This window comes from Lepidochelys kempii, chromosome 1 (assembly GCF_965140285.1).
Source record: "Lepidochelys kempii isolate rLepKem1 chromosome 1, rLepKem1.hap1, whole genome shotgun sequence".
NCBI lineage: Eukaryota > Metazoa > Chordata > Testudines > Cheloniidae > Lepidochelys > Lepidochelys kempii.
Window position 1 is genome coordinate 29,575,433 of NC_136380.1, and position 15,048 is coordinate 29,590,480.

At 42.2% G+C, this 15,048-nt stretch overlaps 1 protein-coding gene across 7 annotated transcripts in view; it reads right to left on the reverse strand.

The window, feature by feature from the left end:
• The window catches only part of MTMR2 (myotubularin related protein 2), an 81,412-nt gene that overhangs the window by 58,400 nt on the left and 7,964 nt on the right, over positions 1 to 15,048 (reverse strand). The window contains exon 2 of one of the 7 annotated variants that reach the window (XM_073337802.2): positions 14,342 to 14,420. The exons of 4 other annotated variants lie outside the window; for them this stretch is intronic. Coding sequence is in view for 1 of the 3 variants with exons in the window: in XM_073337752.2 (XP_073193853.1) it covers positions 1,549 to 1,607 (59 nt within the window). In the remaining 2 variants the exon portion in view is untranslated. Of the gene's footprint in view, positions 1 to 1,548; positions 1,719 to 8,052; positions 8,147 to 14,341; positions 14,421 to 15,048 lie in introns of those variants that run through there. 2 more of the 7 variants (XM_073337792.2, XM_073337752.2) reach the window with 2 other exon arrangements.

Here is a 15,048-nt window from a genome sequence, read left to right on the forward strand (position 1 = left end):
TTGATCCACCCTCTTAATGTTGATTCCAAACACTCCTAGTTCTTTTGAGAGCTTCGCTTGGCTCATTCCTGATTTCAGTCTGTCCAAAGCTTCCACTTTTTCTTTGACTGTCCATGCCTTTCTTTTCTGTGGCTGTGAACTACTTGCCATCACGTCAATGGTATTTTAATATTAATGCTAACAATTTTTTTAATTGTTTAGAAAATGTCAGCGCAGAGTTACGTTTCCAAAATACAACTAGTGAGACAACTTAAGCTTAATCTATACTGCACACAATTTAGAAACAAGATTAAAATAGGTGGGAGAGATGAGAATGCCTAATGGGACCATGGGCAGGCAACATATGTTTACCCCTGCCTTCTCATTGTTGCACATTCGTTCCACCACTTTGATACATGCACATTATACAGACAATGTACTGTATGTATGTAATTGAATACAAGCCATATTTTAAAAGCAGACCATGGATGGTTTTGTAACAACTTTAAACTGGCAAGGTGACAGCAGGTTAGTCAATGATGAAGTTAGACTGAACTCTCCTTTTTGAAAAATTAGTCATGGTTATAAATACAGAGGCCGTTTTTATTATAATGGCCGATAAAAATAGCTACCACCTTGCACATGGTTTTGTTGTCCGCAAAACGAATTTAAACTTTCAATGGTTTTAAACTATCAACGGATTTAAACTGTCAACGTTGTAAGTTTAATTAAGACTTGCAGACAAGTCTGTTTTTTATGCAATGAAGATCGGAGTGAAAGTTTAAAAATGTTGTAAATGCACTTTTGATTCAAGGCAGGCTTGTAAAAACATACATACTGAATATGTATGCGGTAATCATTAAATGTATAAACTGGAACTAAACAGAATAAAAGTACTGTATGTTGTAGACGAGACAGAAAACCATTTTTACTTTATCGCGTTATATCCAAATTCATGTTATATCGGATAATGTTATATCGAAGTAGAGGTGTACTTAGTTCTGGGATACACACTAAGGCAATGCTGTATTTTGGATATCATCATAGAACCACTTGTAGATCCAGTGCTTCACAGACGGTAAATGAAATAAAGTCCTGGAAAAAAAATAATGTAAAGCCCAACCCCACAACACTCCCTCACTTAGGCATGGCCTTACTTGTGCAAGGCCTTGTCTACACAGCGTGCACTGATTTGCTTATACCAGTTTAGTTAAACCACTGCAAAGCTCTTGATGGACCCTCTTAAATCAGTTTCAGCCTGGTTTATATCAGTTTGGCTTGCACCTTGCAAGTATCCACCCAGGGATTTACAAAGATTTAACTAATTTGGCTTAAAAAAAATAATCATCATACCGTTAGTTCATCTGGTGCGACTTTGTGTGTGAACAGATCCTGAGTAAAGGTTCACAGGATCAGGTCTTTAGACAGACATCAGCTCACTGGCACTGTTTGCACCTTGGGCACACAATGCCACCTCTTCTAACTCTCCGTTCCCACCACCAATACAGACTCCTCCCCATCAGCATCAACATTTCAGTAATGGGAGTCAACCCATAAAGTGTCACTTACATGCAAAAGTCCTCATCATTAATATCACTTCTTGTTCTCCTTTCTTCAGTTCCTTGCATTTGAGTCCAGACCTACATTGTAGAGGCCAGATTCTCCACTGCCTTGCATTTTGTAAGTAAAATGCTACCAATCTGGCTGGTAGAGTTTTAGACTCATTTTGCACAGGGAAAAATGACTACCTAAGGGATAAGGCAGTAGACATTCAGTTGAGTTTGTAAGTGCATTTTCGTATTTGTTCATCATGCTTAGTCCCAAATGGTTTTTAATGCAGAAAGTGAAATGCACATTCGAAGTGAAATTTTCAAAAGTGCCAGTCCATCGTTGGCCTAACACTGCCGACATCAGTAACAGCAGAGCTAGGCCAACATGAGCACTTTTGAAAAACCTACCCTGCATACACAGGAAACAACACTCATGACATAGCTGGATTAGGCAGCTCTGAAGAGTATACATAGGTTGCATGTGTTTGGCTCAGTGCCTCTATTCTCCTCATCATTAATACTGAACTGAAATGAAACTAAGGAACAAACACTGACCTAACAAAGAATTTAAACTCAGTTGGCTCAAGACATTCTTCCTCCTATCAGTATCTGTCAGGTTTGGGTTGACATGGCTCCGCTGAGCAAACTAATTAACCTGATGTCCCTTTACACACCACATTTATTACCTTCAGTGGTTTAGCTAACCTGGAGTTCTTCTATTGCCAATGTGAAAAGAAACTGAAGCCATGTGACCTAATACTCCTTGAAGGAAAAGATAGTTTTGCAGCTAACACACAGACCAGGAATGAGAAGAACTGAGATCTGTTCTTAGGTCTGCCACAGGTCTTCTGTGTGATTTGGACGAATCATTTAACCTCTCTGCGTTGTCGTCTCTCCAACATATCAAAGCCTTTGCCACCCTGAGATTAGACCACTGTACGGCACTCTGCTTGGGCCTATTCAGAAGCTTAGGCTGGAACATGGCAGACTGCCGGTTATCAGGGCCGGATTTCCAATTAGGTACAGTAAGCATGTGCCTAGGGGCGCCTAAAAGTTAATACATACAGCTCCCCTGCAGGCAGCCAGGTTCCTGGCACGGGTTGATGGCTGCCCAGCATGTGGGACTGGAGCAGGGTGAGTGTCCGAGTCAGCCTGCCTGGGGGTGCTGTGAGCCCCGGCCCATCGGGGAAGCTGCTTAAGGTGCTGGGAGCATCCCAGCCCCTTCCCAATCTCGCCCGCCCCCTGCCTCTGCCCCATGCAGGGGAGAGAGAGGGAGGGGTGTGGCCAGCACCCTATTCACCTGCACAGGCGCAGCCAGAGCACGGCTGCTGCACCGTGCTGTGTAAGGGATGGAAGACACCCAGGGACCATTTGCCTTGTAGAGAGGTACAGTCCCCGCCTTGTGTCTCGCCTGGGGCAGGTGGGCTGTGCCCCAGCTCAGGCGGGGAGCACTATGCATGGCAGAGGGTCTTGTGCTTTCCCGGGGAGGCTGTGTTTATACTTCTTTTCATTTAATTTTTTACAGAAAACACCAAGGTCAGCTGTAGTTAGGGGGAAGGACATGCTGAAGATGCTGTGCCTAGTGGCGCATAAGGTGTAAATCCAGCCCTGCCTGTTATGTGGTGTTTTGCACTGGGAGCACATTATACCAGTGTTCTAGGAGCTGCACTGGCAGCCTGTGGGCTTCTGGGTTGAGTTCAAGGTGTTTGTTTGAACCATTAAATGACATGGGTCTAGGCTACCCAACAGACCCCCTGGGGCTCTTCTTGCTCCACACTACTGCAGTTACAATCAGTGGAGGCACTCGAGGTGGAGATTCCTTAATATGGAACAGAGAGAGCTGCTGCCCGGGCATTCTCTATGAGGGTCCTTAGCTTCTGCAATGAACCTTCATTCCCAGGGATTTGCTAGCCTTCCAGACCCACTGTGAAACTACCCATTTTTGCAGATATTTATGGAGGGGCTGAGATGAGGATGTCAGGGAGGAATTTGTTACCTGGGGAATAATGGCAATATGGGATGGGGGTGATTTGTGGCTGTGGATTTTAATGGTTCTGTGTAACTGCTGGTTTTGAAAATTGGAAGGGTCACCCCAAAAATGGGATGGCCATGTATGTGTGAGAACTCTAACAGCTAGACCTCAGCAGGTGTAAATCAGCACAGTTCCACTGTAGTCAACGGGGCTACGTCACCATGTGAGGATCTGGCCCCATATAAACAAACGTGTGAAATGGGGATAATTCGATTTCTGACCCTTCATAAGGATGCTGCGCAGCTACATTCACTGATGTTTTCAAAATACCTGGAGTTCTTCGGAAGCGCTAAATATTATATTACTGATCCTTTAGAATGCACACCTCAGTCTCCCAAGTACCTCCTAACTAGTGCTCACCCCAAGCTCCAAAACCCAGCTGCTCTGCCTAGTCCCTGTTTTGCTACCACTATTAACTGGGAACAGAGATCCCTGCAGTGATTCAAAGGCACTTTTGGGGAAATGACCAAGAATGACTTTCCAGGGTATTCTTGCTATTTTGATCCTAATTTTTCCCTGCAATCACAATCAGTTTGGGGGTATGCCTACCACCGATGTACAGTCATACTCCTCATCCAGATAATTATATTTTACATTGGCAGAACAGTTAAACGCATTTCTAAAGGCCAGGTTTCTAACTATAAATTAGACCAAGATTTGTCCAGAGGATGGAGTCAGCAATGCCCTCTTCTAATATTTACCCTCATTATTGAGCCCTGGACTATGGGGAGCAGATATATGCAACTAATAAGGGAATTATAATGAGAACTAAATTCAGTGGCTCAGCTGTTGGTAGGGTGCTGATCATTACTAGGATTACCCACAAGAGTCTAGATGCTTTCCAAACATAATATGCAGTCCCTGCTCCAAAGAGCTCATAATCTAAAAAAGCAAGCCGCATAGGAAGGGTGAAGGACAGAAATAAAACATATAGTGATTTTAAAAAAATGTATCATCAGTTATTTGCTTTGCCCATTTATTTGCCCGTTATTAGTTCACATTCTTGTAGAAGGGATTGGACGGAGGAGGGGGTTTGGGCCCTCCAGACTCGTTCAGTAAGGGCATTCCATGTGTGGAAGAAAGCATTGATACTATTTTGGAAGAAGCAGACGATCTGGCAGTGTGAGGATGGGAAGATGATGCAATAAGGAATAAGAGCAGATAAGGAAGGAAGGGCATAGAAGCTGAAGTTAGTCTAATTATGAAGGACCTTGAAGGCAAAAAAAAGAAATTTAAACTCGATGCAGATTGCCACACTGTTTAAGCAGTAATGAAATTTCACCCCATATAGTACCTAGTACTGAAATAGTCTGAAATTTAGATTTTTCTCCAAAGGAAACAGATATCCTAGGGAAATTCCAGAAAGGTTTCTTCTGTGAAAATAAAACCTATGGGTTTTTTTCACATCCCAAGTATACAACATAACCTTTCCTCGTAGGTAACTGGTTTTGAAAATAAAGTTGTGGCAACAAATTTTAATCGATTTATATGAAGCTCAAGCACTGACACAACTTTTGGCGAGAGTAAAGTCATAACACTACTTTGTCCCTCTGAGAAACTGTGTAAGACGAATCAGCTATCAGGACTTGCAATTACTATAGTGGTAATTTCCTAAGCAGCATCTTAATTGTTTCCACCTCTTGATCAACAAAAACACAGAAAAGCATACATGTGGCAGATCAATAGCCTCAACCAATCCTGGGCAGCTTGGGGTGGGATGTTTCCCAAAGAAACCATCCAAAACTTTATTTTTCTGCTACACTTGTTCGGCCTCTGAAGGGCTAGAGAGGGACAGATGCCTCTGTCTCTCCGGAAGAAAAAACAATGGCCAAAATTTTCAAACTTGGGTGCCTAAAATTAGTCTCTTAAATCCTTATTTATGCTCCTAAATATAAGTTTGACCTGATTTTCAAAGGTGTGGAGCATCTGCAATTCCTAGTAAACATAATGGGATGGGTGGGGGTGGTCAGCACTTCTGAAAATAGGGCCACTTTCATTTAGGGTGACTGAATAACGTGTTAGGAGACTAAATTTGGTACCCAAGCTTGAAAATCTCTGCCAGGCTCATTCTCATGCGGAAAGTAAGCAAAATAACCTCATAGGATACCAGACTGATTCTCCAATGCTTTCTTTATGAATGTTCCTGCCTGCTGCTGCAACAAGTAGCTGCTTTTTGCTTGCAGAGGCGTGCCAGCTGCTCAGATATTAATTGGTATAAGCTGCTCACACATTTTCACTGTATCAAACTGTATTATTTCTTTTGGCAGCCACTGAACTGATATGGAAAACAGGTGATAAAATGCAGCACCGTGCTAGGCTGTTTCAGCTGCAGAGGTCACAAAGGAGAGAAGCACTGCAGAATATACTTTCCATTTCCTCTCTTCCTGTTTTTCTCAAAGTTTCTCTTTATGTGCAATCCTGAAAATGCAAGGTGAAAACTGCAAATTAATCATGACTAGTGGCAAAAACAATTTAATTTAGAAATTCCAGATGCCAGAAAACTGGCATCCAATTGGTTTGAATTTTGTAGTCGGGCCTTCTAGTACCTCGTGTACTTTCTTTTAAAGCATAAACATACACAGTTATTGAGCATTCCCTGCTCATTTTCAACATCCAAGATAGCAACACTTCCCTGTCAACACTCTTCCCTGCTCCTCTCTCTCCTTCACAGAAGGAAAAAGAAATACCGAAGAAAGTTTGGGTCATATCAGAACAGAACCCAGTCCTCTGAGATATCTCTACTCTGCTCCACCCAGCCAGTGCTGGCCTGAAGACAAGAAGTCCACCTTGCTGTTCAATCCAGGTTTCCCATTTAGCAGCTCACTAAGGGCCTAAACCCTCATTCACGCAAGGATCCCAGTGACTACGCAGTAGCCCCTTAATGGCACAATTCTGCAAAGCACTTAAACAGATGCTTGCTTTGCCTATCGGCAGGAGTAGAGTGCTTGTGTGTGTGTAAGGGTTGCAGAATAGGATCCCAAACTACAACATTTAAAGATTACTATTTTAATTGATTTGTATGACCCGAACACCTAAAAGCCAAAACTGAGATTCGGGTCCCACCGTGCTATGCACTGTACATACACAGTACAACAGACAGTCTGGGCCCCGAAGAACTCTCTCAGCCTAAACCAGGGGTTCTCACAACAAATTTTTTGGTGGCCTCAGAGTGCAGCCACCAACTCTGGCTGTGACAATTTTTCCTAAAATACTTAATTAACTTTAGGAAAAACAAATAAATTTGCACAGGTACATGTCCAAATCATTGTAATCTATCTACGTAGGGTTTTTGTTTGTTTGTTTGTTTTTTTACATATTCAATAATAAAAATAGTGTACAGTTGTCTCTATTCTTTATTGGACCTAAACAGAATACAAACACAAATAAGGTGCTTTGATCATTCTTGTCATTTTTCTTATTGTTTATGTTACTTTTTTTGGTTGCTTTTTTTTTTTTTAAGACTTGCTAGCTACTAAGTGTGCTATGAAAAGTGATATTAACAAACATACAAATATCACTTTTTACAACAGACTTACTCAGCCCCGGCAAGCCCAGGGACAAATTAAGCCTTGGATGGAGAGGTAGGTACAGAGGCAGCAGGGGCCAAGGGTGATGGGGCACTGGGGGAGGCAGTGGGGGGCAGAGGTGATGGGGGAATGAGCTTAGGACCAGAGCCCGTCACCACACAACCAGGGAATGGAGCCCGAAGCCCCGTGGCTGGAGCCTGCCACCCGAGGGCTGAAGCCCAATCCCACTGCCCGCCTGGGAAGGTGCGGAACTCACTGGCTGCCTGTTCCTCCAGCTTGTGTCCCTCCAAAGGGAGACACGGCCCAACCACTCCTGCTGGCCCCTGGGAAGGGGCCGCTGCTTTGCATCCACCCCACCCCCCTAATCACTGCCCTGGAGGCTGTGGCCGCAAGAAAAGCCCCTGGTGGCCGCATTTGAGAAACACTGGTCTAAAAAGAGAAGATGGACAAAGGAAGCATTATCTCCCATTCATCGATGAGTCAGACTTGAATCTTCACAGCAAAATGGACCAGAAAAACAGATTATCCTACCTACAACAGAATGCACATACAGACAGCAACTTAATCTATTATACTTTTATATAAAACGTACACATACAAAAGCTCAGCATACTGTATTTATACTGTACATGTACTCAGTATACAACTGACTACATTTCAGAGTTACCTAGAAGTCATGATTTCTCTGAAGATTGTCAGACACCTACTTTATCTTCTGCTTGACTTACACATCTCAGGAAAAAAAGCCACAGACAAATATATTTTTGAAATAAGAAAGAGCCAATTGGCGGGTGCCCTCTGGCACTCAGAAGAGGCAGACAGTTATATAACATAGGACTGTAACCTTCCCCTTCAAAAGATTTGGCCATGTCAGAGTGCTAAACAATCTTAAAAGAAGCCATTTCAGCACACAAATCATTGTGCATGTTTGTGACAGACTTAAAATAGCCCCCGCGATACTTGCCTGAATAAGAAAGATTCACTTCTGTTGCCAAGCAAACCAGGGTTTCAATCTGACTTCAGTGTTCCAAGCAAAGAAAATGTCACTTTCTATAAAGTTGATCCTTTTAAGTAGCATCCTGAGCTGAATATATAGTACATGTTTTCCCATGAGCAATAAAGGGAGTGCCCTATATTTTGACCGTGAACAAGCTTTTCTAGGAATGCAAATTTTGCTCTCAATAGTTACACAATGGACTAGTCTCACCAGCACTGCTCATGCTCAATTAGTCATTCTTTTATTATTATTTTTTTAACCAAAATTCACAAAAGGCCTGCAGCACTTGCTAAACAACAGGCTGATTGTCTGAAATATTAGCAAGGTTCCAAGGATAGAAAGCCAACACCCAAAGCCTAACTGAAAAGCAGCACATAATTAACAACAACAAGCAACCCTCAGTATCACCCTTTCCTGAGTCAAACAGCCCAGAAGGTAAAAACAGAAGAATACAAGTGACCTAGGCCCAAATCAAAAACATCATGTGGAAGACCGACAACATCATGATCTGTATCCATGAGAGAAACAAAAAGAGGAATCCGCCTAGTAACATGCTCCAGGCTGGTACTCAGCTGAAAAGGAAAAGCCAAAATAATATTCTTATCCAAAAGATTTTAGACAAGTACTGGGAATACACCACATTTTACCTCTGCATCATCGGTTGAAATACAGCCCATGTCAGGAGGGATCAAAATTTCTTACTATCTGAAAGCAGATGGATAACCCATGTGAAGTGACTCAGCCGATCTTGATCCACAAGGAACTGGACCAGTGCCTGCATCACTGATAATTTTGGTTGCAAACTTAGTAGCGATAACAGTGAACGATGGGCAGGGCAAATGAATCGCCATTCCCAAGAAGGAAGGGCGAGAAGGATCGTTGGATGGTTAAGGCACTCTCCTAGTACTTGGGACACCCAGGTTCAATTCCCTGCTTTGCCACAAACTTCCTGTGTGACCTCAGGCAAGACACTCAGACCCAGATTTGTAAAGGTATTTAGGAGTTGCCTAGCGTTGTGTGACCCAGGTGATTTAGACACATAATGCCCATTTTGAAAAGTCACTTAGGCACTTAGGAGCCTAGGTCTCACTGAAAGTCATTAGGATTTAGGCCCTAAAGTCCAGCCCCAAAGTTATTTGGGTGCCTAATTCTCATTGAAATCAATGGGTGTTAGACACGTAAATACCTTTCAGAAACTGGGCCTTTGTCTCTCTGTGCCACTGTTGCCTATGTGTAAATGGGAATAATGGTCCCAACCTCACAGGGATTTTGTGAGGATAAATATATTAAAGATGGTAAGGTGCTCGGATATTATGATGAGGGGGCCAGATAATTCTCCCTGCCACCCCAGTAAAGAAGGAGGCACACTGTTGTGTCAGTGTAGGGAAACCTAAGTTGGGCCTGTTTCCCACAATGAGGTTTTCTGTTTATAGGGTTTCCAGTTTGGTCCCATTTCTAATCACTAAAACTTCACTTTACATTTTAAGGGTGGAGGTTCAAAAACATAGACTGGGTATGTAACCCAAATTACAGTCCTCGTACGTACTGTCAACTCAGACAACAGTGCCTGCTAAGAGTTTACTCAGTTCAGTCCTGTCTCACACAGCAGGCCATTGCTAAAAGATGGTGGGGGGAAGGTACTGTAAGGGTGAGAAAATCTATAAGTACTGGGTGCTTTCCAAAGATGCAACACAGCAGAGGGCAGTACTGAACTCTGAATCAAGGTTCCCCTTGGGAAAAGAAAGTGGAGGTAGTATTTCAGAGTCAAGAAAACAAACACAGCCTATTTAAAAAAAAAAGAGAGAGAGAGAGATTGTACTATTTTGCACAGGTTTCTCTGAAGAGCAGGGATAGGGATGAAGCCATGGCCAAAATGCTGATGTATTCTAGTGATTCCCCAGAGAACAGTTTATTAGGGGACCTTATTAGTCAACACGTTAGAACAGCCCAGTGCATGCAAGGAAAAAAAAAAAAAAATCAGAAACTGAAACTAATTGATGATCTTAAATCTTTACCAAGTAATAATTAGGGCAACAAAACTTGCATGAACTGGATCAAGAAAAAGACCAGAAGACTTTGTACTTGTTGGTAGGAAACCAAAGGAAGATCGTCCAAATAGGTTGAACAGATAAAATAACTTCTTATTTGTAGCGCAGTATTACCTAGGAGTTCCAGTCATGGAACAGGACCCTATTATGCTAGACGCTGTACACACGATTTAACAGTAAGTCTATATACCTACCATAACTCAGTCCTTATCCTGTTGCATTCCTTTCTCTAGTTTTAAACACTCGCGTAAGAAAATAACTTGCCCTGTTAAACATGCTGTTTATCTTTCATTAAAAAGTTAGTAACTAAAAATACCAGCAAATGACTAATCATTGACATTTGTAATTCCAGACTGGGATTAATTAAAAGAAAGAAGAAAATGTACTTTTGAATACAGCACGTAAATACACCCCCATTTGGAGAGTCACCTATTATCTGGTAGAAATCCTCCAACAGGATACCTAGATATTCTCTAGCAGTCAGATGTTGAGATGCAGTGTGCTCTGACTGCAGATGAAGCCTGGAATAGGGATCAGAAGCCTACTTTCTAATCCCAGGTCAGCCACTGAACTGTTACGTGTCCCTCGGTAAATCAATATCTACTGAAGATGTGGGTGCTCAGCATTTCTGAAAATCAGACCCCATAGTCCAGATTTCCAAGTGTTCAGCACCCACAACTGGGACCAGATTTCTAAAAAAGCCCAACTCCCAGAGGTACCTAAATAAAGATTTTTTAAAAAGAGCTCAGCAGCCAGCAGCTCCCATTGTGATGCATGATCAGGATTTCAAAAGAGTTTAGCACTCGACATACTGGCCACTTCTGAAGGTGTCTAAATGGTGTTTGGAAAATTTGGTTCCGTCTCTCTCAAGGTAGGCACCCAAAAATGGAGACATCCAAAATGAGAAAACGCTTTTGAAAAGGTGAGTCCCCAACCTCTCCATATATCAATTGTCACATCTATATACTGGGGATAATCTTGCAAGATTGCTCGCCTAAAAGTTAAGGCTGTTGCATCCATAAATCATGGAAGTCATGTTTGCCCCACCTAGAAAAGCATTTATTCTGCTAAAGAAAATAACTACTCATTTTTCCTGAGCTACCTAAATAAGAAAAATAAAGGTACTTAAATAGTTCTTCCCCGCCTAAAAGAGGAGAGAAAAAATCTAAGGCCAGGGCACCTCTTCTGCTGAGTGGAGGTAATTTCTTTAGCAATGTAGCAAGGGTTTTCCTTGCTTGAGACCACTTGGAGTCACGGTCTGGAATCAGAACATATTAACCTAGAAATACATCCACCTACCGCACTGGAGTGTAACTGTCCTATCACAACCAAGGGAGAAGATGGTTATGATCCTGCCCCCATCAGATCACCAGAAGCTATATTGATGTTGCTAATGCTGTCCCTACCCTGAAGGTGGGAATAGGCAACACGGGATGGATCACTTGATTACCTGTTCTGTTCATTCCCTCTGACAACTGGCAGTGGCCACTGTCGGAAGACAGGATACTGGGCTAGATGGACCTTTGGTCTGACCCAATATGGCCATTCTGATGTAATCACATAAGTAATGGGTCACAGCTGATCAGCTGCTTGACAGCAGATATTAGCTCATAAGTTATGGCATCCAGCAGGAAACTACTACATTTTCCCCCTCCCATGAAGGGCTCATCCAGCATCACACTGTTCTGGGGACATCCCCTCCAAATTCCTGATTGGGGCTTTGGAACAACCACAGAAGAGACTGCCTGCCCCTCCCATCGTGGGGCTCCCTCCTCAGAAAATTCTTCTGAGGTTTTACACAGCCCATTGCATGCTGGGCCACAACTTTCAGAGGTTAGTGAGGTGCTCTGGGGATACATCTCCAATAAAGCTTATACTTACATAGTTACGGTGGCCCAAATCCACAGAGGTATTTAGGTTCCTACCTTGCACTGAAGTCAATGGAAGTGAAGAACCTAAATACCTTTGAGGATTGGGGCCTTTGAGCTTCTATACATTGATGTAAGGTGCTCCCAGTAATGGGGGACACAACAGCTGTCCAAGGAGCTGAGATCCTTCCTTCTCAAAAAAGCTGTGGGACTCCTGTTTTCAATTATAAGGAGAGCCTGAATTTCAAATCTCAGCTTACTCTGAAGAGTGACTTTGTTAAAAAGACATTGCAGAAGTTCTGGATCAAATGTGTTCAGTTTACAAATAAAAAGATGACCTTTGGGTTTGTTTGCATTTCTTCAACTGTCAACCCGGCTAACACAACATGAGGGTTGTCAAGGTTCCTCCCCCACTCTGAACTCTAGGGTACAGATGTGGGGACCTGCATGAAAAACCTCCTAAGCTTATCCAGCTTAGGTCAAAACTTCCCCAAGGTACAAAATATTACACCCGTTATCCTTGGACTGGCCGCTACCACCACCAAACTAATACTGGTTACTGGGGAAGAGCTGTTTGGACGCGTCCTTCCCCCCAAAATACTTCCCAAAACCTTGCACCCCACTTCCTGGACAAGGTTTGGTAAAAAGCCTCACCAATTTGCCTAGGTGACTACAGACCCAGACCCTTGGATCTTAAGAACAATGAACAATCCTCCCAACACTTGCACCCCCCCTTTCCTGGGAAATGTTGGATAAAAAGCCTCACCAATTTGCATAGGTGACCACAGACCCAAACCCTTGGATCTGAGAGCAATGAAAAAGCATTCAATGTTTTACAAGAAGACTTTTAATAAAAAATAGAAGTAAATAGAAATAAAGAAATCCCCCCTGTAAAATCAGGATGGTAGATATCTTACAGGGTAATTAGATTCAAAAACATAGAGAACCCCTCTAGGCAAAACCTTAAGTTACAAAAAAGATACACAGACAGAAATAGTTATTCTATTCAGCACAATTCTTTTCTCAGCCATTTAAAGAAATCATAATCTAACACATACCTAGCTAGATTACTTACTAAAAGTTCTAAGACTCCATTCCTGTTCTGTCCCTGGCCAAGACGACTACAGACAGACACAGACCCTTTGTTTTTCTCCCTCCTCCCAGCTTTTGAAAGTATCTTGTCTCCTCATTGGTCATTTTGGTCAGGTGCCAGCGAGGTTACCTTTAGCTTCTTAACCCTTTACAGGTGAGAGGAGCTTTCCCCTGGCCAGGAGGGATTTCAAAGGGGTTTACCCTTCCCTTTATATTTATGACAAGGGTCAAGCAAGGTTCTTTCTATCTCGCAAATCATCTCTAGTAAGAAGAGTTCAATTACATCTGTTGAGCACATTGGCTTTAACTTATGTGCTCAACACCACCTGGGGAACCTCTATTTGTCTTCAATTGGTTTGCACAAGTGTAACTGACTAAAACACAATAAAGAAGTCTGTTTATGAGCCACAAGATGGAGTAGAATCCAGCTCCCCCTCTCTCAGCTGTGTTGGCTCTACAGGACTAACAAGTATAAAAAGGAATGAGGATTTATTTTTCTCATCAAAGTCAACAGATGACTCAGTATACAGAGATCTGTAAAATGGTGACATTTTTACATAGTCACTTTATTGACTAGAACAGCACTTCAAATGTTATTTACTGCATCTGGGGGGGTGGATTAGAGAACCACTAGCTCTTTTGCTCCATAAGGTAGGTGGGAGGTTGGAAAGGAATGGAAAAGAATTAATGGAGTGTAAAAGACTAGAGAAAGGTAGGAGAAAGTCCCACCATTACATGGCTAGATAACTAAAAACTATCTGTCAAAAGAAAATAGAGACAGTAGACAAAAGGAGAAACATGAACATCAAAAATTCCACTGAATTTTTTTCTGGGTCTTGTTGAATTTTTTAAACCAACGCTTGCAGAACTGTAGTGATCGTTACAGCAGTTAAAAACAGATCCACCCTTCACTTTTAACTGTCTTAAAATGCACTACTGATTATTGGGAGTGAAACAGCTAATAGGATTCCTCATTTCATTTATTCCCACTTCCCCTCTCACTTCCTGTGCTCTTCCTAAACCACCTACTCCTACTTGAGATTCTCCTATTTATGCATCCAAGTACTACATTAGCTCTTTTGGCCAGAGTGTTGCAGTGGGCACTTATGTTCAGCTTACTACCCATCACCACCACAAAATCTTTTTCATGTCTCTTTATACAGCACCAGACATACTATAAGCACTGAACAAATAGCAGGAAAGTAGGTCAAGAGAAAAAGGATCATGAAGGAGAAGCCAGGAGCTTACAGATCCTGTTGATTAGGCTGAGAGTGTGTGTTCGGCTTTTCCTTATTTTTCAGAATCAGTTCCTGTCTTTGTACAGAAGCTATAAATGAATTAGAAAAGAAGGACAATGATAAGAAAACAGCAGAAGTAAAAGTTATACTTAATTAAAGGAGCACAGCTAACAGGACAATAATTTAAAGGGAGGAAATGATGTAAGCTACTACTTCTGTGAGCAGGACATATACTTGAGATGATGGACGACAGACACCCTTATGGTGTCCAGCCTTGTGTCTGACTAAACAGAAAATGGAGGGATAATGTTGACCAAAACCCAAGAGTTCTTCTTATGAATTACCATCATATGCCCTTAACAACAAAATGCTGAGGCGAATTGTGAGAGCAGCCAAGGGTCTCCAGGGTCTATAGGGCCAGGAAGTAGCAGCAAATTATGTAGTTTGACAATAAAAAAGGTAATTCTGAAGTATAAGAAGGCTGGATAATTATTTTTTTAATTGTAAATCATCTGTAGTTAAGAAAATTGTCAAACAAACATATTATTAAACAAAACACAAGCATCCACCTCTAAAGAAGGCAGCACAGTCAAGCAAATAGGACTGGGAGTCAGGGACCGGCATTTCAATCCTACCTTTACCCCTAACTAGCTGTGTGTCCTTGGGCAAGTCACTTCATCTCTGTGTGACACTGTTTCCTCTTCCCACCCTCTGTCT